Consider the following 25,848-nt stretch of genomic DNA (forward strand, 5'->3'; position numbering starts at 1 on the left):
TGTTATATTTTTTCAGTCCCTGTAAAGCAAAAGTGCAATTAAAATGTCCACGTAGTATGAAATCCTCTGCAGAGAGAATGACCTTCTATACTAAAGAAACAGAGAGAGAAAGAGAGAGAGAGAGAGAGAGAGAGAGAGAGAGAGGGAGAGGGAGAGGGAGAGCAGGGGGGGGGGAAATCATCTGGAAGTTTTACAACAATGGCAGATAGCCAAGAAATGCTCCTTGTAGATTAGTAATTGAAGTTTAAACACAGGATTTCAAGGCAGGAAATGTGTTTTGTGTATTATTTTAAAACCTAAATCCAGATGACAGAAATACTGATAGCACTGTTATTGTTGTTTGTATGGTCCATCGACTGAGAAAATAAAATAATGGTGGAGGAAATGTATGTAGAGCATCAGTGTGGATTGCAGGCTTGGGTGTCCTACTTGTTGAATGGCACTAGTTCTGTAATGCAACGTAATATTCATCGGTATACGACTAACCCCCTGTCTTGCTGTAATCTATAATCCACTTTTGTCTCAAAATGAAATAGACACTCACACCAACCGAGGCCCAGCAATAACTCACCTTCAGTCATTTGTAACGCACTTGTTGTTTTAGTGTTACATGACCAACGCACAGAGAAGTGGTGGTTTGAATCCTACTCTCCAACCTGCCATCACCTTTTTGTGCATTCGACTGTCAACAATATCAAGGAGGGAACAGAACAACCCTGTATTGTTCTGAAGCTTGTCTACAGGTTGCATGTAACCTTATATGTCATTTACACTTCAGAAAGCTTAGAGATAAATTAAACCTATTATGTCATGCCCTGAAGGTTGATTCTCTGACAACAAACCTGGGTCATTCCTGTTAATTTGAAATACTAACTGGCACTTTAAACACCGGTTTGTTGTTTTAGGAAAATATCCACTTTGCAAGGGCTGTGCCAGCAATTATTTGTTGTCACACACACACACTTATACACATACTTTTTTTCTCCCCTGTAGATCAACAATACCTAGACAAGTCAATGATGCCTTAATGATTTCATGTAAAGTAAAAAGGCTACAACAGCCAAGTGGGGACTTCGTTAGGCAGTAATTGAAAAGATAATTAATCATATAGCAGACTTATATAAATAGAACGATAGATACCGTAAATTAATGTAAATAAATCTACAGATTTTCTCTATATTATTGCCTGATAAGATTAGCTGAACCCCTGCCATTGACTGGGCTGGCTAGACGTTTCATTGGGTGACCGCGGTCATTAGCGACAGACAATACACTGCAGAGGAATGTCAAATAGGAAGGGAGCTTCCACTACCTTCAGGAATCTGCCCCCACTTTCCACTTCCTGTGGTTATTGTCAGTGTGTGTGTGACCTGTGTCCTGTCCTTCGGTCCCCACCTTGCCCAATATGTCCAAAGGCTGATTGAGAATGGCAAAGAAGAGGGGAACAAAGCTGTCTTGTCTCATTGGCGACCGCGGCAGTAAGGCCTGGTCACTTGTCACTGCCTACCCGACTGATCACAACAGCTAATTAACATCACAGACAGTCAAAGGAGCAGTAATTACACCTTTTGTGTAGGGTAGACTCTCCCCAATACACTCAGTCTTACATGCTGGGACATTGTGTTCCTTTTCAGTTGCGGTATTCAGACCTGTTGTGACTCATTTCCTCTCACCGTTGATGTTAACTTTCAGCACACTTTTGATCGGGTACATTGAACTCAAGCAGAGGTCAGTTGAGCCTGCGGTGAAAAGGTTTTGACTTACACATTGCTTTCGGTCCATACAGAATAGTCCATGCAGAAAACATATTCTTGACATAGTCCAGATGCAAAAATGGTTCGCCAGTGTTGTGCCAGTTCTTACGCTAAGCAAATAAAAGACATTTTGCATGTTGATGGTGAATTTTCAAAAGAGCGATATTTAATAATGTGAATGGCCCACCCAACCTTCCAAATCCTCAAGCTCACCTGTGCTCTTTTTGGGTAAAGCCAAACAAAAATAGTCATACAACACATTTCAGGGTTATGTTTATCAGCTTGGGAGACCAATAATGACAACTGTTTCTGAAATGATCCCTGATAGGAAAATATGGGTTTATGTTCTGAGCCCCAAATCATGTTCCACTTGTGAGTCTACAGTGCCAAGTTTAATTACATTGTTGACAGCAATTTTATACTTGTATGTCACAGTCATGTCACTCCCATCCAGTTTCTTTTCTTTCTGTTTTGTTGTGATTTCATTGTAAAGCAGCATCTACCTGCCTCTGAAATCATCACTCCTATCATTATATGACATGCCTTGTATGTCCTTTATTGTACTTGTTACTAGTGCTGCTACCTTGATTAATTTATTTCCTTACACCTTAGAATACAGTTCCGTCCCACATAAGACAGGGCCTACCCCACCGACAATGCCACAAAGCCGTTTAAAAGAATGCAAACTTAAACTTGATAATAAATAAAAGAAAGTACGGGGTATCTTTCAGAAAGCAAGCCGAAACTTTGATTTCTTTTTTCGGCCTGTAGAAGTTCTGGGGATGTAACCAACTGTATTCAAAAATAAAAAACTAAACTGTAGCACAAAGCTAGATGACATCTCTTACATTTCTAGTCTAGCAAAAACAGCAACAACAACAATAACAACAAAAACAGAGCACTTCCCATATAGTGTCCTAGGCCAAACCTTTTATTGCAAGAGATGAGCCCAACAATAAAGCAGACAGTCTATTTTTCTTCTATTCTCATAAGGTTCTTCTCAGGTGAAAGAGTGTTCTTTGTGTGTGTGTGTCATTGTGAGCTAAAGAAAAGGGGGCAGCTCAGTCCTTTAAAGACAGAATATCATCAGGCTCAGGAAGTTTAAAATCAGAAAGCAAAAAACTGTATTGTTGCTCTCTTCCTGTTGCATTGTGTGCTTTGTGCGCGCCAAAGTAGAAAGCCCTTTTTCAGAGGCAGCAGCAGAACGACAAACATTTATTATTTTCTCTCACTGGTCGAGTTTGAACTGTGGCATAGTTTAGATGCCCTGCAGCCTGGCTTTTTTGTGTGCCGTGAAATACATGCTTTCTTTCAGGGCGGTGTTAACTCTTTATTTGCTGATGAAGACCTTTCAGCACCTCCCTATCAATCATCACCTCTTCTTTAAATCGTTTTGTCTCCCGTTAGAGGCTTAGAAAATTCAACCCGGAGTTAGATTTGACAAGAAGCAGTTTTCTCAGGCGTAACCTGCAGCAGAACTATAGTATAGCATCACAGAGAGAATCACTGTCATATGAAAAGCTGATTGAAGCACTCATTTAAATGTATTGTCCTAAGCCTAGTCACAGTTGGCTATATTCAATGTCCAGATTCATGCCAGCGCTATCTTGACTTAAAGAGGTTCAGCCTTGAAAAAATAGGTGTTTTATTTGTGCTGAAGAACATACCATACACATGTCAATACAGACTTTAGAGTAGCCTGGTAAAACCACACCAAAAATAAAATTAAACCACACAAAGCAGTTACAGGGCAAAATACAAGTCTCCTAACTGTTTTACAAGAATTATTCTGAACTATTTCACATTGGTATTCCTTTGATGAATTTGACCTTCAAACACAGTAAAAGGAAACAGGAAAAATTTGAAGGCAGACGTGAGGGGGGCAGGATTTGAAAGGTTTAAGATTCCTAATCAAAGACTGTCGGAGACAAGCAGAAAGGGCCTGGAGTTGTTTTCTCTCCTGTCTGAGTGACTGTGCCTATTAAGGCGGTTTAGGCATGGGTGGGGGGGGGGGAGGTTGGCGGAGGTGGTAATCCAGGGATGCATGAAATGGATGCTGCACTTTGAAGAGCCTGAAAACACCTGAGGTCTCTTTGTTCATCTTGTGGGTTTAGGAGGTGGCTTGGGATTCATAACCCTGTGTAATGTTTATCCAAACATGTCACATTAAATGTCTGGAGAGTGATGGAGTGTGTCTTTCACAGACAGGTGGTTTAAGTCTTAATTTCCCTCTCCCGGGCCACTGGCTCTCAGACACTGATCAGCTGAACGTGACTGATGATCCTCCTTCCAAAGGAGAGGAGTGTGGATGCAAAGTGAAGCGCTGGGACTTTGGGAGGAGAGAAAATTACACTGAGCATCCAAAGTCTAATAGAAAAGTCTCAGCTCCAATTCAATCAAAATCACTGTGATCCCTTTGGCTTTTTTTGGCTAAAAGTTGTATTCCAAAGTGAAATTGTGACTAATTAGATAAATACTGTACATGTAGGTTGGCTTATCGATGTTTATTTTTTAGATGCACAGTTTTACTGCAATAAAACACTGGATAAGAGCAGCTGAGTAGACAGACGATGGTCAGTCCTCAGTTCCTCACACACCACTAATTTCCTTTGATGTGGGCTTGCATTGTGGAGCACATGGATTTGACAGCCTGCATTTCACAGGACACGTGCTTTGTCCCATCACCGCTGAAGGGGTAGCGGTGGGCGGAATTACCTCATTGTCAGTTCTGCTAATAATTGCCTGTTAAATTATTTCTAGCAAAAGAAAGATGTTCCCATGTTGCAGAAACGTGTGCTATATTGTTTCTAAAGATGGACAAAAGGAGAGGCTATATATTTTAAAACATAGGGGTGACAGTGATAAACAGAGAATTCGATTAAGAGATGCACAACATTGCTTTCCCAGCCAGAAAGCTCCCCAACGTAACTGTCTCACGTGACGGACGTGTTGAAGCAGTACATTTGCCCAAATAATTGCAATACTGGATAATGGATATTAGTTTTAACATGCTCTGGATCATAAAACAACCAGGACAGCTTAAATGTCTCATTACCATACTGAATAAGTGGCATAAAGGAAACATTTTGTGTGCTGATGCATTAGCACTGCCTTGTTTATGGTACTAATATCAATACATATTGTATTTATTTATAAATGTATTTCAAATATGACCCTAGTTCTTAAATATACTTTGTATTCATGATTAAAAAACAGTTTGGTCTGTTATATAATTTAAATAATTATTTATATGTTTTATTCATTATTTGGTATCTCCTCAAAAGATTACATTCACTTGGGCTTTATTTGTTGTTGTTCATTGAGCAGGTTGTATTGCATGATCATTTATGTATTTATTATAATCATCATCATAATAATTAATAAGTCATAATTGCCTTCCACCCCGTTTTCCTTGCTTACTGAAAAAGATGGAATATATTACTTCCAAGTTATTCCTACAATGTACTGGAAACTTGTGTGGTTGAGGCAAAGCACTCCTATAATATGTTATTTTCCTTCCTGAAAGCTGATTATTATCATCATTATTATTTCTTTAAATTATTTGGTGGTATGATTGTGTAAACCTTTAGCATTTTTCCAAAAATTTGACTGTTCTTACTTGTCATACTATATATATATATATATATATATATATATATACATAAAACTATAGTAGCATATTTTTGATGTGTTGTTTTGTTTGTAAAATAGATCTTGTAATGCAACACAGAAAACATGCTGTCATGGACTTGCTGAGAGAGGGGTTTGAAAACATAGTACAAAAACTAAATCCAATCTGGCCACCCTGAAAATCTTAAAACCCTTAAGTATTTCCCTTGCAGCGAGCGATTCAGTTTCTCACAACAGAGGCCTAATCTCTTCTGCTGCTCTGCCTTGTTAGGAGTTTCGGCGTCTTTGTTTCCTGCCTTATTTGCCTTCCAGCGTGCTTTTTTCAGCATTGTCAAAATTCATTTCGGCGTCGCAAAACAAACACTCTTTCATGCGCGAGCCAAGGCCCGGGTTCCTCTTATGGTAAACGTGCTCGAGGTCTCACCCAAGCTTGTGTTTGAAGCTGCGTGCCTGTTGTGATTGGTTCCCCGAAGCCAGTCTTCGGTTTGATTTGTGGATTTAGGAAGCCTCTCTCTCATGCTTCATCATGTTTGACAAGGGCATGTAAAGGAACACTAAATACTCAAATTCTTTCACTGAGAAATGAAAACTATATATATAAAATGTGGTATATTTTTCCAAGGTTATCTAAGCATCACTTTTCCATCAAAATTAGGTGGTTATGAAACTACCAGCTAGACTACGAGGTCTACGGTGCACTGTGATTTCCACACATCACTTCCATACTGTTTTTTCCAAGTCTTATTTAAAAAAAAGTCCAGAAATCCTAAACTATTTTTGGTTCATTAAAAAGTCTTAAACCTGTCAACATATCTGCTTTAAAATACTCATAAACTGGACCAAGTGAGCACACACAATGCTATGCTGTGTAGCTGCCATGTGTCGTGCTTAGCAGAACATTGTGTGTTGGTCACATTGCTTTAAAGACTGCTTTGGCATTAAGAATCACTCGATTTCAACTTCAGGCATTTCTCACCTCTTGTTTATGAATGTAAACAACAGGGCACCACTTTTAACAAATTACTAGCAATGTGAACAGAGAGAGACTAAATTGCATCTCCCGCTTCGCCACCTTCACACAATGAGAAGTGCTTTTAAACATTATTATAGGTTTAAAAAAAGCGAGCCATGTTTACTACAGATTTAGAAAGTGAACAGTGGTTGTTATTGACGTTAGCTGTAACCGCTTTAAAGGACATTTAATTGACATCACCGGAGGTAAGCCACTGCAATGCTATACAAGCCACATCAAAATCATATTCACGGCTGCTTTTCCCTGCGCTACATTTTATGTGGCTATGACTTCTTGGCATCCTTGAGATACTTTCTTGGTTCTGCTAATTGCTTGCACAGCCTTCTCCACAAGCTGTGTTTCCAGTACCGGGTCCTCTACCACAAAGTAGTTGTCTTAAAAAACATAGCCCTCAAAGAATCATAGCCCCATTCTACAATCTGGTCTATGTCAGTTGTGAACCGTGACTGCTAATATCTAAAGGATTGTGCACTGTTGACCAAATGCCACTAGTTGGGTGTCTTTGAACGTGGAGTGGGTCTCAGCATTGGTGGTGAAGGGATTGGTGGTGCCCGTAAGCTTGAATTGGTATCAGTAAGAGCTGCAACAATCAGTACTGCTTGGTCTTGATGGATGTATATTGTCTCTTCTGCGCAAGTTTGGGGTTGTAGTGATTTACTAATTTAAAATTGGGAGAAGGGGGGATGGTGCTGTAAAAGTAAAGCAAAATGAAACGATAGAAAATACAACACACTTTGCCTGATGGCACGATTTCAGAATCAAAGCACGGGTGTACATTTCTCCTTCCCTCGATCTCCCCTCCTCTAGCTATGTTGAAGATCTGCCTGGGTAATGTTCTTCTGGCACACTTGCTCCTACCCGCTGTCAGGCCAATAACCCCACAGGGTAAAAGCTCCCCCCCTACCTTTGATGATGAAACTACAGTGAGAGATTAAAGTATACCTTTGCCAAGATTCATAGGAAGACAAGGCCCTTGACATTCACTTCAAAGATGGGGTATTATGTAGCTTCTTTTCCCACCCCCATGCCTCAACTTGAACAGGGCAGAGTCTAATCTTGTTCCTACCAAATTTCCTTTAAATCTGGAGGCTAACTTTTAACTGAGCTCACCTCTACATTTGGGCATGGCAGTAAAAAAGGTTTACTCTGGGACGGGTCAGGATCTTAAAATGGGAATAAAACATTTGCAAACTTTAAAATTAGGTTGTGCACCGTGGAAAGATACAAATTAATTTGAAATAACTCATTTGCCATTTATTTTGCCACATGTTGGCTCAATTTTGTTAATGTGGCACGCTTTTGATTAATTTCCTTGTTATCCTATCTGAAAAGCTTGGTATACCTTATTAAGACACGCAATTGAAAAGCCTTCTCTGTTTCTTATTAAGTATTTTCCTGAAATCCCACTGACACTAAGTTCTGTGCCTCAGGCATGAGAAGCCTAATTTCAGAACATCAGGTCAAACAAGAATTGTGTAGAAGAACAAGAAGGATGGACTTTCTGCAAATAGGATTCGGTCAACTACTGATATTTTTCCCAACGGTAAAATAACTAGTACAGTTAAAAACACCAGAAAACAACCTAACTATACAATGATGGGATATAAAATGCTGCTTGTTTTGATTAGACTGTGCCCAGCTACCTCTAGTCTCTCATCTCTTCTTACACTCCCTTCCAGACCCCTCCGGACTTCCTTTACACCCTCTTTCCTCCCCTTCCTTCAGAGCCCACAGTTACTCTATTTATTTCCCCAAGTGGAATATCCTAGGCACAAGGTCAAGACCTCCTTATGGTTTGTGCTCAAGAGACACCTGTTCAGACTTTACCTATAATAGCTTAGCCCACTCTTCCTGGACATCACAACACTAATACTTTGCACAAGGCACTTTCTACTGATGTTCTCCATACCTTGCTACACCCTATTATTATTTATTATGTACTTATTCTTGCACATTGAATTGCCTTAATGTAACTACTTCTATACTATTAGTAATTATGGCTGCTCTGATCCCATTGCACATAGTATCAATATATCTATTCTATGGTATGTTGTATGCTGTATGTATTTGTAAATTGTGTTTTGAGAAGATTACTTTTTAATCACATCTGTAAATTGCCCTGGGTTAGGTTGTCTGTTAATAAATATAAAATATGAACATGCTGTTATAATTCATGTAGTATTGAGCCCTGGCCCAATATAATGAACTTTCCAAAAGAGTAGTTTTCTCACTGTCATTCTGATTCCTGTAGCAGACATTACATGACACACAAGTCTACAGATGGGGATTTGTACTTCAACTGGTAGTGTAATGATTACTGAATGCTTAATGGAGTTATAGATAAGTCTGAAAGAGTTTTGGGGAAATAAAATGCTGGTGTTAATTTTGTTTATTAAGTCTATTGCGGTCTGTAGAATAAATTGTGCCCCATGCACTCTGTGACCTTTTTAATAATTAGACCTTTTTAACCTCAATTTCACCCTCTTACACAAGACTGGTTGATTTGTCAGATTACCTCATATGGAATTATGTAATCTCTCTGCCTCAGACAATACCTTGCTTCCTGTTTCTCTTGTCCAGATACAGATTTTTTTAGTTTTTTGTTAGTTCCCAGAGGCACTGTCATCACATGAAATGAATGAGAGTGCATTTACTCTTATAAGATTATGACTATTGGAATCATAAAATAAAACTGCTGGAGATCTAAAGCATAATATATAGGCTGACATAACTAGGGCAGTCGGACAAAACTAAGCAACCAATCTGCCCTCAGGGAATGGGCTGTCTAAGCCATTTTTAAGGTGTCAAGGTTTTATATTGTAGCATCTATACTGGTCTTTTAAAATGCCGTGGATTTGTAGCCTCCATCCATCTATGACCATTCCAGCAAATATCTACTGTATGTACAGTAGATAAAGTTACCATACTGTTTCAGGGTTGACTTAAAAAGTGACATTTAATTTACTGAAACACAAAAAGGTTTAGTTTCTAAAATAGCTTCTCAGTCCCATATCCCACATGGAAGTAATAAACCACGGTTAACCATCACCTGGGCAGTGACACCAGACTTAATATAGAAAACATCAAACTATACAGCTTTGTTGTTTTCTATGAATCTTACCTGTTACTCAGATAACACTATTAACCAGGACAGCGAACATCCACATTGGGGACCCTGTTTACAATAAATGCTATGCAAGCACACACACACCCTTGCTGCCTTATGAGACAGAAGATCACATTTAACTATAAAACACAACAGTCGTGGGTGATCTTGTTTACTATAAACCTAACGCTAGTCACATATTGAGTCAGTTTTATGAAGAAACTGAGTGATTGTGGGCTTCTAACCATTTCTAGATGACATCCTGTGAAAATCAGTCAATACCACATCACAACATATGGCTACAAGCAGTAATCAATTTTTATGTCTTTCTTTCTTGTTGTTTTTACACGAAGTTCTTGATGTTGTCAGTCAAATGTGGCTTTCATTAATTACTACTATTCATATTTTTATATATTTTTAAGTGATATTAGAGAGGTTCAACAGGAAGTGAAGTAGATTAGAATATTTGAATGTCAAGCATGTAGTTGAAACAAATTACAAAATGTCAACCTACTCCTGAATGACCTTCAGAAGAGAGAGGTGTTACATTAACTGAACTTGTCATGTGTGGAATAACTTGCATCTGTTCCTAGTCTTTTCAAATGGGTGATATGTAGTAAAACTGACAAAATTGGGTCTCTCAAAGACTTGAATACCACCAGCATAGAATTAAAGGTTGCAGATGAGATGTAATCTTTTGAGTCACACACACGACAACAGCAGGAGCTCAGGAAGTTAAATATTTGGAATTCTCATACCAGAGTTTTTACTACTGATGGAGATTGTGGTGGCCAATCAAGAACATTGATGTTGGACTCCTTTAACTCTTTGGTCATAGTCTTACTAATAGGAGTCTTTGCATTGTTATTGTCCTGAAAAGTCCTTTTGACAGGTTCATAGGCTAAAATATATTTGAAATTCATCCATCCCTTTTTTCTAACAAAGGCAGCAGGACTGGAGGATGCAGAATGGCTCCTAAGCAAAGCAGAGATGTAGTTTGGATGTTCTTCTAGACATAAGCTTCACTTTAATGCCACTGGTCTGAGTGTGTAAAAAGCAGAAGCTAGATTTCACCTGCATCCGAATCACTCTTCAAACGACTGGGATCGTGTTCCATGCTTCCGCCACCCCCATAGTAGTTTTATTTTCATCTACTTCATGGCCAAGTCATTCCTTCATTTCTTGTGATGTATTTCCCATTCATTTTTACTAAATTAAATCCAGCACCTCTTTGAAACAGCTGCCTAGACTGAGCGTCCAACACAAGTGTTTTAAAAGAGGAAGCGGAGGACGAGAAGACGACCATCAGGAAACACAGTCCTCGGCAGAATACGGACATCAAACACTTTAATATTAAAACCTAAATCTGACTCTCGTAAAAATGATTTTAATGTTCCGTTGTTGTTCGACAGAATTACTGACCTTCCTGCAGCTGCCGAATGCGATGACTTTCATTTCTAGTTCAAATCGTTAGAAGAACATTACTTAAACGTTCTGGGATGATCTGTTGGGATTGTGTCTTATCCTTCAATGGGAAAAATAGAAAAGTTGACAACATATAACTCAATGTAATGTCAATAGGACCATATACTGTTATTAAGATAAAATCAATAATTTTAAAGGTCAATTGATGTTCCATAGAGTTAATGACCCTGCAGGATTTGGGTTTCCTGTTCAAAACCTTACAAGAACATTACTCCTTTTAAGCTTATTACTTAGTTAACTGTATTTTACGGTGCATAATAGGGATTCAATTTATAGTGTGTGGCTGGACTTTAGTCAAAACTTTCACCTACTGCTAATAAAAAAGTCAATGTATTTCATTATGACCACTGACAGGTGAAGTGAATAACACTGATAATTATATTATAATACTAATCGTTATCATGGCACCTGTCAGTGGGTGGGATATATTAGGCAGCAAGTGAACATTTTGTCCTCAAATTTGATGTGTTAGAAGCAGGAAAAATGGGCAAGCGTAAGGATCTGAGCGACTTTGACAAGGGCCAAATTGTGATGGCTAGACGACTGGGTCAGAGCATCTCCAAAACTGCAGCTCTTGTGGGGTGTTCCCGGTCTGCAGTGGTCAGTACCTATCAAAAGTGGTCCAAGGAAGGAAAAGCGGTGAACCGGCAACAGGGTCATGGGCGGCCAAGGCTCATTGATGCACGTGGGGAGCGAAGGCTGGCCTGTGTGGTCCGATCCAACAGATGAGCTACTGTAGCTCAAACTGCTGAAAAAGTTAATGCTGGTTCTGATAGAAAGGTGTCAGATCACACAGTGCATCACAGTTTGTTGCGTATGGGGCTGCGTAGCCGCTGACCAGTCAGGGTACCCATGCTGACCCCTGTCCACTGCCGAAAGCGCCTACAATGGGCACGTGAGCATCAGAACTGGACCACGGAGCAATGGAAGGAGGTGGCCTGGTCTGATGAATCATGAGTTCAAGGTGTTGACTTGGCCTCCAAATTCCCCAGATCTCAATCCAATTGAGCATCTGTGGGATGTGCTGGACAAACAAGTCCGATCCATGGAGGCCCCACCTGGCAACTTACAGGACTTAAAGGATCTGCTGCTAACGTCTTGGTGCCAGATACCACAGCACACCTTCAGAGGTCTAGTGCAGTCCATGCCTCGACGGGTCAGGGCTGTTTTGGGACCTACACAATATTAGGCAGGTGGTCATAATGTTATGGCTGATCGGTGTATGTATGCATTTATGCATTTATTTACTTATTTCTGTCATAGGTGTCTTTTCTCTTCCATAAAAAGGCTGTTAAGTATCAGGTTGTAATTTTCAATTAGTGGGTGGCACCACCATTTGAATAAATCAGACTTATTCTTCAGTCAGCAAAATACACATGCTGACAAAACAATTTCAGTGAAACCCAATATTTGCATAGTGTTTCTTGAGATTTACTGTTACAGTAAATGGAATGAATGGAATGAATGATCATAAGGACTACCCTGTATCTTCCCAAATTTCAATACACCTGTAGACTATTTTGATCTTCTAGTGTACCTATATTCAATTTAATTTATAAATCATTGTACAGTAATTTTGATTCAGCTCTAAGGTTGTGCATATGTAGACCGCTGTATATAATAATGATTATAAAACCATGCTCATCACATTGGATAATAATATTATAAGCAAAATGAAGATTCAGAATTAAACCACTTTTATAATGTGTGCAACTAAAATATTCTCCTCCTAAAAATGAGAACCACCATAAAACGGAAACACACAAGGTCATTTCTTTCCAGTCCTTGGCCAATTTCCGTCTCCGTAACGTTTTCCAGAACAAATCAGCTATTCGTCTCGTCATGTTAGAGAGACTGACACAACAAATAAATAGAAACGCGCTGAAGTCAAAGTGTTTGCACTTGCGAAGGAATATTTTCAGAGATTTCAATTTACTTTTTCCTTCCCGGTGGTCTTATTTTATGACCAATTAAGCTTTCATTTTGGAACACAGCTTAAGCAAAAGGGAAGTCAAAACTGAATAAATAATTATGCATTTTCATTTTTTGTTTATTTTTTTGGAATTCTTTGGGACAACAAGCTGAATGCTGCAAGTACCTTATCGTTGTTGAATCTGGCACTGCACAGTGTTTTTTTTTATATGTATATTTTCCCCTGGAATTTGCAATTACCATGTCAATTTTTTGTAAAGGTTGTTTTAATGTTTTAACAGTTGTTGTACCATTGATACAAATGTATTAGTTCTTCAAAGGCAAAAACCGTCTTCCAGATAAGGTTTTGACTTGGATTCTTAATCCTAGAACATGCTGAGACAATCCTGCTTTTATTTCTTTAAATTTAATTAACATTTACTAATTGTAGAAGCCAACTCTTTCAATCAATTTATTTTATTGTTAACCTCACCAATAGTCTATTAATAACACACACTTGGGGGCAATTTCTTCCTTCCATGAGACATGCACGGGCCACTTGGTGCTCTTGATGTCATAAGATCAAAAAGTGAAAACTACAACGTTTGGAAGAGGTGAATAGTTCCCCTGTATGATTCAAGCTCTAGGCACTTGCAAAATATGTTGGATTAGAACAGGGTCCAAGTGCACTGAGGCAAAGGAACAAAATAGAATCATTCAAAAACCTTTTTTTTTATTATATGTATTTTAATAATTTATAGGTGTCATTATCATCAATTTATTCTCAGCTGTTAATTTACCTTACAGGGATATTCAGTACTATACTAACTTGGCAGAATTTTTTCTGTCTATTCAGAGAAGAGCTAAATATATATTTTGGCTTTTGGTTTGCACTTTTGATATTATAAAGAGGGTGGTAGAGAGATACAACTATACACTGGCACAAAACAATTCAAAAGTTATTGATATGTGATACAGAGGGTATAGAATCAAGTATATGCATACATGTATATGCATAGTTATCGACAACACTAGCATATATAAAACTTTCATTTTGTTTGAAAAAACTGCTTTAACTGGAAATTGTGTTATGCTTCAAGGACTGTGCAAGCAAGCTAAATTGAAAAGAATCACTGATTAGAAAACTGGAACATTTTCAGAAATAACAAAGGAGCACAAGAAAAACAAGCCGTTCTTATGGCAACTCTGCTCCTGGATCATTGGTAATGCAAGGAAGAATGAAACACATGAAATGTATAGAGAACCCTGCACGAATACAAATGAATACCCGAGTACTAAATTGAGGACATATCAAAGATGACAGCAGAAGCAGAGGAGATTAAATTATTAGTGAAGCAGAATATGACCATGATCAAAATATGCCATCTACAAAACGTGCAAAATTAGAGAGAGGATCTCAAAATAATCAAGAACCCCCCAAAAATATGATACAGTGTACTTTGTTTTTGGTCTGCACATTGATTAACTCTTCTTTATAAATTGCCTTCATTAACACTTAAGTCTGCTCTTCCAAACAAAGGTTGTTTTCTGAATTACTGTACCAAATAAATCAAATGCCTTTGATTCCTCAAATACAACTTTAGTTAGCATTATTCTACACATTGCCTTCAGATTACACCAGAAGACTATACTAACAACATTGGGCAGAAACACAAATCTTAATATCAAATCAAAATCAAATAGCAATTACATGGGTTCTTTTTAAATATGCAAACTCTTCCCTACATGCAAATGATTAACTAGAAATATATAAAATGCAATGAGTGAAGATCAAAGCCTATAAATGGATGACTGAAAGGATTTCTGACAGAGCCTTCAAACTTGAGTATAATGAGACTTAAATGGCAGGTAAAGCCCTCAGCTTAGCAGTAATAGACCTAAAATAATTTCAGTTAGATGTTGGACCCTAGAAACAGCTCCACATGGCACATATATTAGACCTGGAAGTGCTCAAAGTAATACATTATATGTCAAGATAAGTATTTTATTGATCATGTAAAAATCAAGATTACAGAGTTAATTGTACAATATGCTTGCAGAGTTAATTGATCATGCATTTCATATCATATCATAGCAGCAATTTACCATAAGTCGTCCAAGAGTTGGGTTTACTTCAATCCCCCAAAAATATAAATAAAGCCCATAGCTACCCCTACCAACACTCCAGTATCACAGACATTGATATGCTTTGAAAGTTTCTCATTCCGCTAGGTTTAATCAAGTGGTACAATCAGAAAAGGCTAAATTTGAGATGCAGTTAACGTTTACACCAAGCAGAGCCATGGAAACGTGAAATTAATCTATTATAAAATGCTGCAGTTAGGAGTAATAGGGCACCATTCTTTACCTCGGGACAACTCAAGTTAAACAAATTGCATTGAAGAGAGCATGCACTACATCAGATGAGAGATCTGGAACAGGGGTCCTCTAAAAAAATAAGAAAATGGAAATGGGAGGAAATTACAGATGCGGTACAATGACTCAGTGGAAATTTTCTTCCCCTCTCTGATGGATGGTAAAAGGCAGGTGTGGAGTGGCTTTGATATCAGAAACCATATGTTTCATTTAAATGTCTTGGATAGTCAATGTGGAGACCTGCTTCATAAAGCCCAGTACTCATCAGCAGGCAGGACGACTGCAAGGACTGCTATACATGCATCACATTTGCCAGAGCTTTGAATCGAAGCCTTGACACCTCTGACACTGTAGATAATCCAGACTAGAGAGGTAGACCTTACTGCTTTTCATCAGCATTGGATGACTCAGACTGAAGGATCCTCTTTCTCTCTCCCTCTCACCCTCTGTTCTTTATACCCACGTTGTGTTTTCTACTGGGATCATTTGTTGGTGTTACAGGAACTTTAGCAAAGTGGAGATTAAATATGATTCATAATATAGAACATGATCTTACTGGTTTCCAACAATGAATAAAAACATAAATAAATATGGTATGGGAACTGTGAAAGACATTAAGCTCATGTGTAAATGTATATTGTACTTAGTCTCTTTCTTGCATAAACAAAGAATAATGACGGATGAAAAAAGAAAAAAGAAATGACCATTTACTATGCAATGGCCATTCCAGTAATTTTAAATGGCTATATCATAAAAATGTATTATTGGCCTTTTTTAAGGAGGCAATAAGCCCTCAGGGTTCATAAAATTCCTAAAAATGTAATACAAACAAAGTATTGATGAGCTTTTACAGTAGTTTATACCATTGGAAATTATTTCTTCAGAGATACTCTTGCTTTTAAGTGATTCCCAATATCAAGATCAAATACCTGCTTTGTGGATGAGAAATGGTCTTTGGTGTAAGATAATTGGCCTACTTAAATCCTAATTCTTTGCCCAGTAAAATCGTGTGATAATGCTTTTACTGTCAATGACCTTGTTTGACCTTGAAGATAGCAGAGATAAGCAATTTGTGATGTGCAACCTGTCCAGTCTTGGATAGGCCCAGATTAAACAGAGTGTAAAGATATAGTTGATGATCTTCACATCTGATCTGAGCTGGGCATACTTCAGGGTTATGTGATGACGGGGAATGTGAGTTGAAACACATCTTGAAGTGACTTACGTATGGGTTTGGGGAAAATCCAATGGGATTACAAAAATGATACCATACCTTTACTAAAATATTAAACTACTGATTTACAGTATACACACAGGTTAGATAGCATAAAAAAAAATATATATATATATATATATATATATATATATATATATATATATATATATAATGTACATTTTAACCATTTTTTGCCTGTCTTTTGTTTTTATCCTCAGGGATCTCAGTATGAACAATATCAGCGTACTCCAGCCAAATGCCTTCCACAACCTGCACTTCTTAGGAGAACTGTAAGTAATTCATATTGTTCTCTCATTAACGCATATTTGTTTACAACACTTTGCACAACCAGTGTATAAAATAGCAGATATTGAAGCCAAATATATAGTTTTAAATAAATATTATTATATTACTCCCTTCCTCTCAATAAGCTTTAAATAAGGTTTCAAGTTTTTATTTTCTTCTTAACATTCAGTTAATGATTTCACATTTTTATTTAACAGTTATTTCCACAATTGAAAGGTTAACTCAGATTTGCCTGTATTTTAAACACATGGATAAGTTAAAAATCAGTAAAATACATATTTTTAGTTTTAGGTTTTTTAGTTTTTAACTTTATGATGAGCCCAGGTATGGACATTGCAAAGGAACCTTTGCCTAGCCTAATATATACTGAAACAATCTCCCAACCTGCTATAACTGTAACTGAAAACGGCTGCCTGAGCTTGATTAACATAGTCCAGCCAGACTGGCTTCTCTGTGCCTGGGCAGAGTGCCTTGCACTGGTGGCCGCGTTACCATTATCATAAAACACTTTGTATAAGCAGTCATACGGAAGCACTGGCCACTTTGCACAAGATGGAAAGTGAGACTGAGGAAACTAATCTGAGTTGGCATTTGAAATAGGGCCTGGACAGGCTCAATCCAGTACAGTATAATAACAGGTCTTCCAAAGAAGGCTATTAAAACTCTCTGAGACAGGACAGATCCAGGGCACCAGATAAGCAATGGTTTAATAAGAGCTTAAAAATGTGGCAGGCTGTTACCTCCCGTTAATGGTTTGAAATTGGATGCTTGTAGGCTGTTGTCATACCTTACAACGATCACAGGATGTCACAATAACATCCCACCTGAATTACTGACATTAGCTGGAACTCAAACACAACAATACGCTGGGCAACAGATGGTGGAAATTGCCCTTAAAGAATTAGACAAGAGCTTTCTTAGTCTCCGAGATGCCATTAAATACAGCCTTCAAGATTTATGACAGGAAAGAGAAAGATCAAGTCCAAATTCAATTAGTTATTAAATATGTAACATCAATTTTGTTGTAATTGTGTCACGTATTACCACTCCATAACATTTATTTATCCAACACTGAAATTCAATCTCATTATACTCGTTGTGGGTTCATAATTTTCACTGACGTATATGAAATCAATTGTGCATCAACCTGTGACTGGCCTTTAAAGAACAAGCTCACCTGATATTTTACAGAAAGTAGGACCAAGTTGGGCAGGAATGTGGACACAGTGTGTTATCTAGTAAAAGCTTCCTCCTGTCACACATGATATGTCCAAAGCTTGTATCGAGCCAATGGTATTGCCTGCTACAGCTAAGAGTTCACAAGTGGCAACAAGGCACAGCAGAGGTTGGGAAGTTGGCTGGGTGAGTCCTCAGTTCACAGCATACAAGTTACTCACTATATTTCTTGGGAGCCTGCAGGCTCAGATTGTTAGCAGCTGCATCAAATCTCCTGATTGGTGTAGAAGCTGGGCTGTGGGCATTCTTGTCTTGCAGTGCACAAGATAGATAGAGGCAGAGGCACCAAGTCATATCTCTGACTGATTGGCAACTGCAAATCATGTGAAATAAAAGTAAAAATAATTCCAGTTTGTTTTCTAACAGTAGAAGCCTGCCGAGTGACGGGGTTTATCTAGAACGGAGACAGTGTTCTTGAAAAATAAACAGCAATAAACAGATCATGCAGATTGTCTTTGCCAACAGAGGGACGCAGAAACTCCTGATTAGTAAAGCCATGGTGTGGAATTAAACAGTCAAGTGAGATGTGGAGTTTTTGAATGTGTTCAGCCACACAAGGCGTCAGTCGGTCTGTGGCATATGACTACCAAAGGATTTGATTCAGGTATTCTAAACCCCAAGTACTACTTTACAACAAATGAAACAAGAAATTAAGATGAGGTCAGTTTGACATTGAAAATAGGAAACACTCTACACAAACAGTTTTAGGGGGTAGGGAACAAGCTACCTACCCATGTAGCTGAAGCTAAAGTCCTTCAAGAAACAGTGGGATATAATTCTGAGATGGATAAACTAGTTTAAACAAAAATGAGCAAGATGGGGCCCCATCATGCTGAATGTACTAAGCAAAAGTAGTGGGCTGTATAAACAGAACCCCAGAGCTGGGGAAAACTCAGATTTCATTCCCCTCTTCATTCGCCCAAGGGGGCAATTTGTTCAGGTGAGACCCAGCTTAACCTAGCTGAGCAGGGAGGTGGAAAGTATCAAGTGTTAAATTCAAAGCACCTGGACTGTGTCCCTTTCTCTGAGTGACAGGAATACTACAGAGCAGATGTATCTTGCAATCCATCAAGAAGACAAGCTCTCTAACAGCTTGCAGACTGAAAAACCTTGGCACTGTCACTTGGTGTTGTGAACGCAGTGCACATGTAGGCAGGGCTAGGCCAGGGCAACGAAAAATGTAATCTTCAGGGGGGAATCGATATTTATACCACGTCTTTCAGCGCAAACCCCAGTTTCTAAGGCTAAAATCAAAACTTGCCTTATACCAACCCCCCCGCCGATTCCCCACCCCCCACACCATTCACCCATTTGTAAAACTAAAAGAAATTCTGAATTTAAACATATTAGCCAGCATTCAACTGATTCAAAAGAAAGCAGAGGTCTTGTAAAGGTGCTGGATAAAGAAAAGTAAGAAACATTAAAAACATTAATAAGAGAAGCAAAACTTGATTCAAGATGAGAAGAGAATCTTTGGACAGCACTGCCTTTTCTTCATATAATATGATATCAAACAATTCCCTGTGCAGTGGTTTAACCAAAAAAAGTAGTAAAACCACATTTGCTTACATTCAAAGCATACAGCCTTGCATGGACTATATCTACTTTTTTGCATAGTAGTTCATTTCAATAGACAAGCACGAAACAGACATGTATTTTTCTTGGTTTTCAGCAGCAGATACTGGCCAAGTCAGCTGGCTAATCCATCTTTGTGAAATAAAGCAAGTTACCATCTTTGTAGCTGTCAGACTAGGAGCCAGGCCTTTGCCCTTCACATTACAGCTGCAGCGACAGCTTCTGGAGTTCTCTCTGCACAGCACAGGTGTTTATTTAATGATCCTAACATATATTAGAAAAAATACTTTAATGTTTCCCAGCCTTCTGAGTTGCTGCTTCAGAAAAAAACGAAAATAAAAAAATACATAAAGGAATAATTTATTAGATGCAAATCTTGAAATCCCACAAGGTTTCTTTCAGGTTTCTGACATTTCCCTGATACTTTAGGTAAAGCAGGAGCAGCTGTGTATAAATAGTGTGTGGGTGTGTAAAATGTGTGCAGATATGGGTACTCAGTGTTATTACAATAAGTACAGTACAGTATTAGTAAAAATGCTTCAAATCAAATTTGCCATCTACTAGTGCTGAAGTTAATTAATGTAGTTATGGATCCTTCATGAAAATCCAGATCCTTGGAACTATAAGCTACTTAACGAACAAAGAAGGCTCAAATTTGTAACTTTTTATCATGTTTATGTTCTTATAAGTAATCAGTGTGTTTTTGACAGTATAAACAAACATGATACATTGAGTCTATAAGAAAAGGGAGGTTCTATCTGTGTGTGATGTTCTTATTTCATTCTGAGTTCATGACAATAAGAGTCCCCTTCAAAAAGGAACAGGATGGCCAGATTGGGACTATCATGCCTTTTGGTCCCGAAGTGCAATCCAAGGCAGTTACTTCAAGAGACTTTCATCACAGTCGGTCAAACATATAATCTTACAGCACAGTAATTGCTGGTTCAAAATTGCACTACACATAATGACAGGCTACAGTAGTCCAATGCACATACACTCAAATCATAACCCTTCTCCACTCACGTGCCTGAGGCTGAATAGTCCAAAACTTTCCTAAATTTGTTAGTGTGCTTGCTTTAGCCCCATGCATTTTGACCACAGACATAATTATCTGGCTTTCAAACATCCTTTGGATATTCTGGATATGATTTAATTCTATAATGAATTCATTTAAGTCAAGGCAGATTAATCAGGAGAGAGGTCGGTTTTCATAATCGACTCAATGTTGAAATCATGCCAGCACATTCATGAGTAACTTCTGCTTGAACTCAATGCTTCATTAAGAGATACAATCCATAAATCCAACCTGGATTATTTCTTGTTGGTTTTTTTTTTAACTGCACATGACATGAGCAGTGAAGTAAGCTTTTTGCATTGTTTTGCTTTTTTCCACACTTACAACTAAACATTGTCTTCAGTGTCCAACTCTGGCTGTCTGAAAGATGCTTAAGAAAGTTGCTCTGCTGTTATATTTTCTTTAATTATTTTCTTTCCAGTAATTTTAAAATGTTTAGTGAGGATACAAATCTCAGGTTCAAGATAAACATATTCAGCCATCAGAAACATTAAGGAAATGTGTCTGGATTTAAAAGCTGAGACAGATGGAGCTTCTTTAATTTAAGGTGGTAGGTTGTTGCACAGTTTAGTCACCTTGTAGCTATATAACAGCTGACATCAGAGTAGTATTGGCTACCTAATATACACTATCATTGCTGTGAGGGTGCGTTTTAACAACTTTGACTACATCCTTATTCATGAAGCCTATTCCAACTTCGAGTCTCAGGATAAGTAGTTCCGGCATGTATTTATTTACACATTTCCCCTGTGCCTTATGCTAATAATGCCATTAAGGAAACCAAGTAAAACATGTGCCATTTTGTCAGTAACATTCCATTACCTGACACTCTCTTGGGCTACCAGGATATACAGTTCAAATAAAATGAAAGAAAACAATTCTCCCTCTCTCAGTCTTCCTTTGTAACCACTCAAGTTGCTATTCTTCGACTTTCTCAAAATGAAGAATTGTACATTATATCTTCACACAGAGAATATCTGTATCTCTTTTGGGAAGGCCTTTGATAAACAACCTGTCATGGTTTTCAAGCTAATTTGTCATCTTTTGCTCTATTGAAGACTCCTGAAACACTATACAGAGATGTAGGCCCAATGTGCGCTAAGCATGGTAGGTTGATTTATTTCTCTGCAATCATGCTTGATATTGACTCTTGTGATTTAGGAAAGCTGGGAAGATGCGCCATTTCATCTTTCCTAACATACCCCCTAGCCATATACCTTCTGCTCCATTAAGACTGTGAGAAATATGTCTAAATACAACTGACATGACCAGAGGAGGCCCCTGTAAAACAATTTGTTGAGGTCAAAGTTACATGAAATGTGATGCCAACAAAATGAGATTAACCACATTTTTAGTTTTTTTGGTTTTGGGAGAGCAGGGTGGTGAATTCATATAGGCTGATCTCAGTGTGAGGGATAACATATATTTGTGCATTTTCTCATAGTTCAGTGCAAAAGTAGCCTGATCAAAAATGAGAGTGAGATTAAGCAAGATATCAGAGGAATGTTGTCCAGAATATTATCCCCTTTGTTTCTTACCACCCTTTTCCCATTGAGATCCTATAACCATTCCTGAAGTTTTCTGTACACTCGTCCAGTATGGGAGTTTTGGGTGCTGTCCAGTTACCCTACTAGCTCTGTAGCTATTTCGCCTTATAGATTTATAGCGGTGGCTTCCAAACCCTGACCCATGAGAGCCCCGATCCAGTCAGTTTCATAGGTCTCCCTAAATCACCACTTTCTAAAGACTGGAAACACATGTTAGTTATTGGCCAATTACGTAAGTTCAGTTAAGTTCACCTAAGACTACGGAACTCTGTTCCTTGAGGGCTAAAGGGTTTTCAGGTGCTTGTTCTAAATGATCCCTAAATATCTGTATTTACCAGAATGGCTGCTTAATGGATCAGAATGAAGCGCTTCCAAGTCTTTATAAATTGATGATTTAAGGTAGACCTATAAAAGCGGATGGATTGCGTTCCTCCAGGTTTGGAGGGGGAGAACCCTGGCTGACAGATTCAGACGAGCAGAAAACCCAAGTGTGCTTTGTAAAGGCCATTTATTTCTGAAGTCATGATTCATTCTAATAGCCATAAGAATGGGAAATCCAAGAAGTAAAAACTGTATAGCATTGCTTTTGAAATGATGTACCCATTTTGTTTGACTCACAGATCTCTTATAATGAAAGAGAGAGAAGTAGCAAAATAACAATACACTTTAATGTGAATACCATGGAAAAAATATTTAGAAGAGACCATACATGCCACTTAGGGAGTATCAAATAAGACAGAATTTTAGGTATTATCAGATTTGTTGAGATCCCACATACATCTACTGAGGGCTTCCTTGTGTGAACAGCATTGTGAATAACTTGCTTTGGTCAATGGAAAAAATATATAATTTGGTAATCTTCTCTTCTCTTTCTCTCTGTCTCAGTGGCAAGCGCATCTTAATGGCTTTCAGCTGTAAATGTGAAGCGTATGAAACTCTCCACGATAAGATCAACAAAAGCAGCTGAGCCCTCGGCCTCAATTTATTATTTCAGGATGATGCGGCTGTTAGGGGGCCGAAGGTACAGGCTTTCCAGCAGTCTTGGTGACGGGGGCTTAATTTGCGGATGGGAGTTAATGGGCAGTGCATTGCCCCGCATTTGAGAACGCTTACCTCTGTGTTTATCCTCCATTAATCAGCTGCTCTGACAGCTGTATAGCCATTCCTGGCCTCCGATTTCATTGTTTCACATGAATTACCATCCCATGTTTGTTTTTGCTAATAGTGTTTTTCTTGTTGATTTTTTTCTCTCTCCGTGGGAACGTCTTACATATTTTTACACAGGGGTCTTAATTAAAATAACTGAGTTTCTCTTTGCTGGCAGGCTGTACATCTCTCACTTTGACTATCAGATCAACATCAGCAATGGCAGTGTGGGCTTCAGTGTAAGGTCCGCATTTGGAATTCACTACTGTTTTACTGTGACACACAGAAGTGCACTTCCCGGGGTAATTTGTAAGGGCTTAGAAGTATTCCCCTTCATGCATTCTGCATTCGAGACTGGGAAACCCAAATAATCATTACAGGTTTTCCACCTCTATGCTGTATTTGTGCCGTTTTGGAACTTCAATCATGTCAACCTGTCAACTCATGCTGCCAATTTGTCGATGGGGGGAGGGGGATGCTGCCAATTCATTGCCAATTGGGGGGAGGGGTAATGGTGCATTATTACCTTGGGTGTGGTGGTAAATTTCAGAAGATTGAAACTTCTGTGTTCTTGACCTCTCAAAGTACATAAAGACAAGGTTCGTTTGGAGTACAGAACTTTTAGGAAAGAGGAAGTGATTTGGGAGTGATGAAAGTTGAAAGATTTGGTACAATTTCTGCATTGCACCCCTTATATAGGTACTGGTGTTAAGTTAAAGACATATCGAAGCAGAAAATTAGGTTTTAATATTAATTTAGGGCAGTTTCTCAAGTGCATTGTTTTATGATTATTTTCCAAAAACAAACACAAATACTTGTGTCTGTTGTGAATCCTGACTTGGAAATGGAAAACTTTCTCTTAAAAAATAAATAAATAAATAAATAAATAAATAAAATAATATATATATATAAATTACTGCTAGCTCCACAGTGTACTACAATGTCGTAAACGTTTTAAGTGCAGGATTAGTTTCTTTGTAAGCACTCCAAAAAGGATATGACTGTTTTATGAAAAAAACATTACTTAGCTCAATAATTGTGACATTTAAATCCTTATATAATTTGTTATTTTTCAGAATAGGCATCGTATTTCTGATTGATTTATAAATTATATTGCTCAAGCAGCGATGATTATTATTATTACTATTTTGGCTCATGACTTTGCCCAAGAAAACTCATATACAATAAGGAACAATAAAAAGTTGCATTGTACTAGGGTTATTTTTGGAGTCACACACAGAAACAAAACACAGTACAATATATAGCAACGTAGATGATGTGTGAGACAAAAGCTAAAATAAAATAAAATAATCAAGGGTGAAATAAACAACTACATTCAGCTGACTAATCTTACAATTATATGCCGTTTAGATACTGGCATTTATAGAGGATTTGAAACAAACACTCAAATACCCCTCAGCTGTTGGGGACATTTCCTATAATTGAACAACTGACTTGCTTATTTAAAAAAATGTGTTCCTGGTCTTAAAAAAATGTGATTTAGTTTGACCTGTGAAAGTAAGTGGATTGGGGACTCTCCAGGACATTTTGGAAAACACCTACGTACTACATTACCAATAGCAAGTAACCACTCTGCTATTAGCATACTGGCCTTCAAAATCACCTGTATAAATCTAGTTGCAGTGGCATCTAATTCGATCTCAAACAGAAGTTACTACTGAAATGAAGAAATGAACACCACTGTACACTTTAGTTGAACTGACTTGATGCATGTCATTGAGGAATTTAAAAAGAAAAACAACTCAACACCCAGAAACTGAAAATTGGCTCTGCGATTAGCATTTTGATTGACAGCAGTTGACCAAGAGGAGATTGGCACTGGTACACAGGCCTGTCCTACCACACAGCCCCGGAGGTCTGCAGAAATTCCCCATTAAAAAATAAACTCACTCGCCGTGGAATTCAGCGGGGCGTATGGAATGAATTAGGCTGCCTCAGCTTGTAGTTGCCATTAGCTGGGCTGGGCTTGCTTGGTAATTTGTAACATGTCGTGTTCAATGAGACAGTCCTCAGATCAGCTGTGGAGCAACCATATGGCATCTTTAACGCACAACACCAAGGAACCTAAACCCTCCTAATACACTAAATTCCAACACTTCACTAATAGGGATGGATCCAGGTTATGTTAAGGAAATTCAGAACGTGAGAAATGTTACAAAGGAGAGGGGACCATTGAGCACATCTTTAGTTTATTAGAAGCTAAACTAAGCTTCAACCCTAAAATGTCAGCAACCCTTTGCTTTGGAGTAACCCAGAGAGTAAGCTTCTACTACACGACTGAGCAAACTTGTGTCAGGTCCAAGTTCATCAGAAATATTGCAGAAAATATACGTCACTTGTATAACACAAATATTCCAGGCAGGGTTTTTCAATAAGTAATTTTTTGGAATTTTCCAATATGTTATCTGAAAACAGATCACACAGACATATA

General features: G+C 38.2%; 1 protein-coding gene across 1 annotated transcript in view; it reads left to right on the forward strand.

Annotated features, from left to right (window-relative positions):
• The window catches only part of lgr6 (leucine-rich repeat containing G protein-coupled receptor 6), a 91,889-nt gene that overhangs the window by 24,011 nt on the left and 42,030 nt on the right, over positions 1–25,848 (forward strand). Inside the window, exon 2 of the mRNA XM_066703608.1 lies at positions 16,730–16,801. Coding sequence (XP_066559705.1) covers positions 16,730–16,801 — 72 coding nt within the window. The remainder of the gene's footprint in view (positions 1–16,729; positions 16,802–25,848) is intronic.

Source organism: Amia ocellicauda, chromosome 5 (genome assembly GCF_036373705.1).
Source record: "Amia ocellicauda isolate fAmiCal2 chromosome 5, fAmiCal2.hap1, whole genome shotgun sequence".
Taxonomy (NCBI): domain Eukaryota; kingdom Metazoa; phylum Chordata; class Actinopteri; order Amiiformes; family Amiidae; genus Amia; species Amia ocellicauda.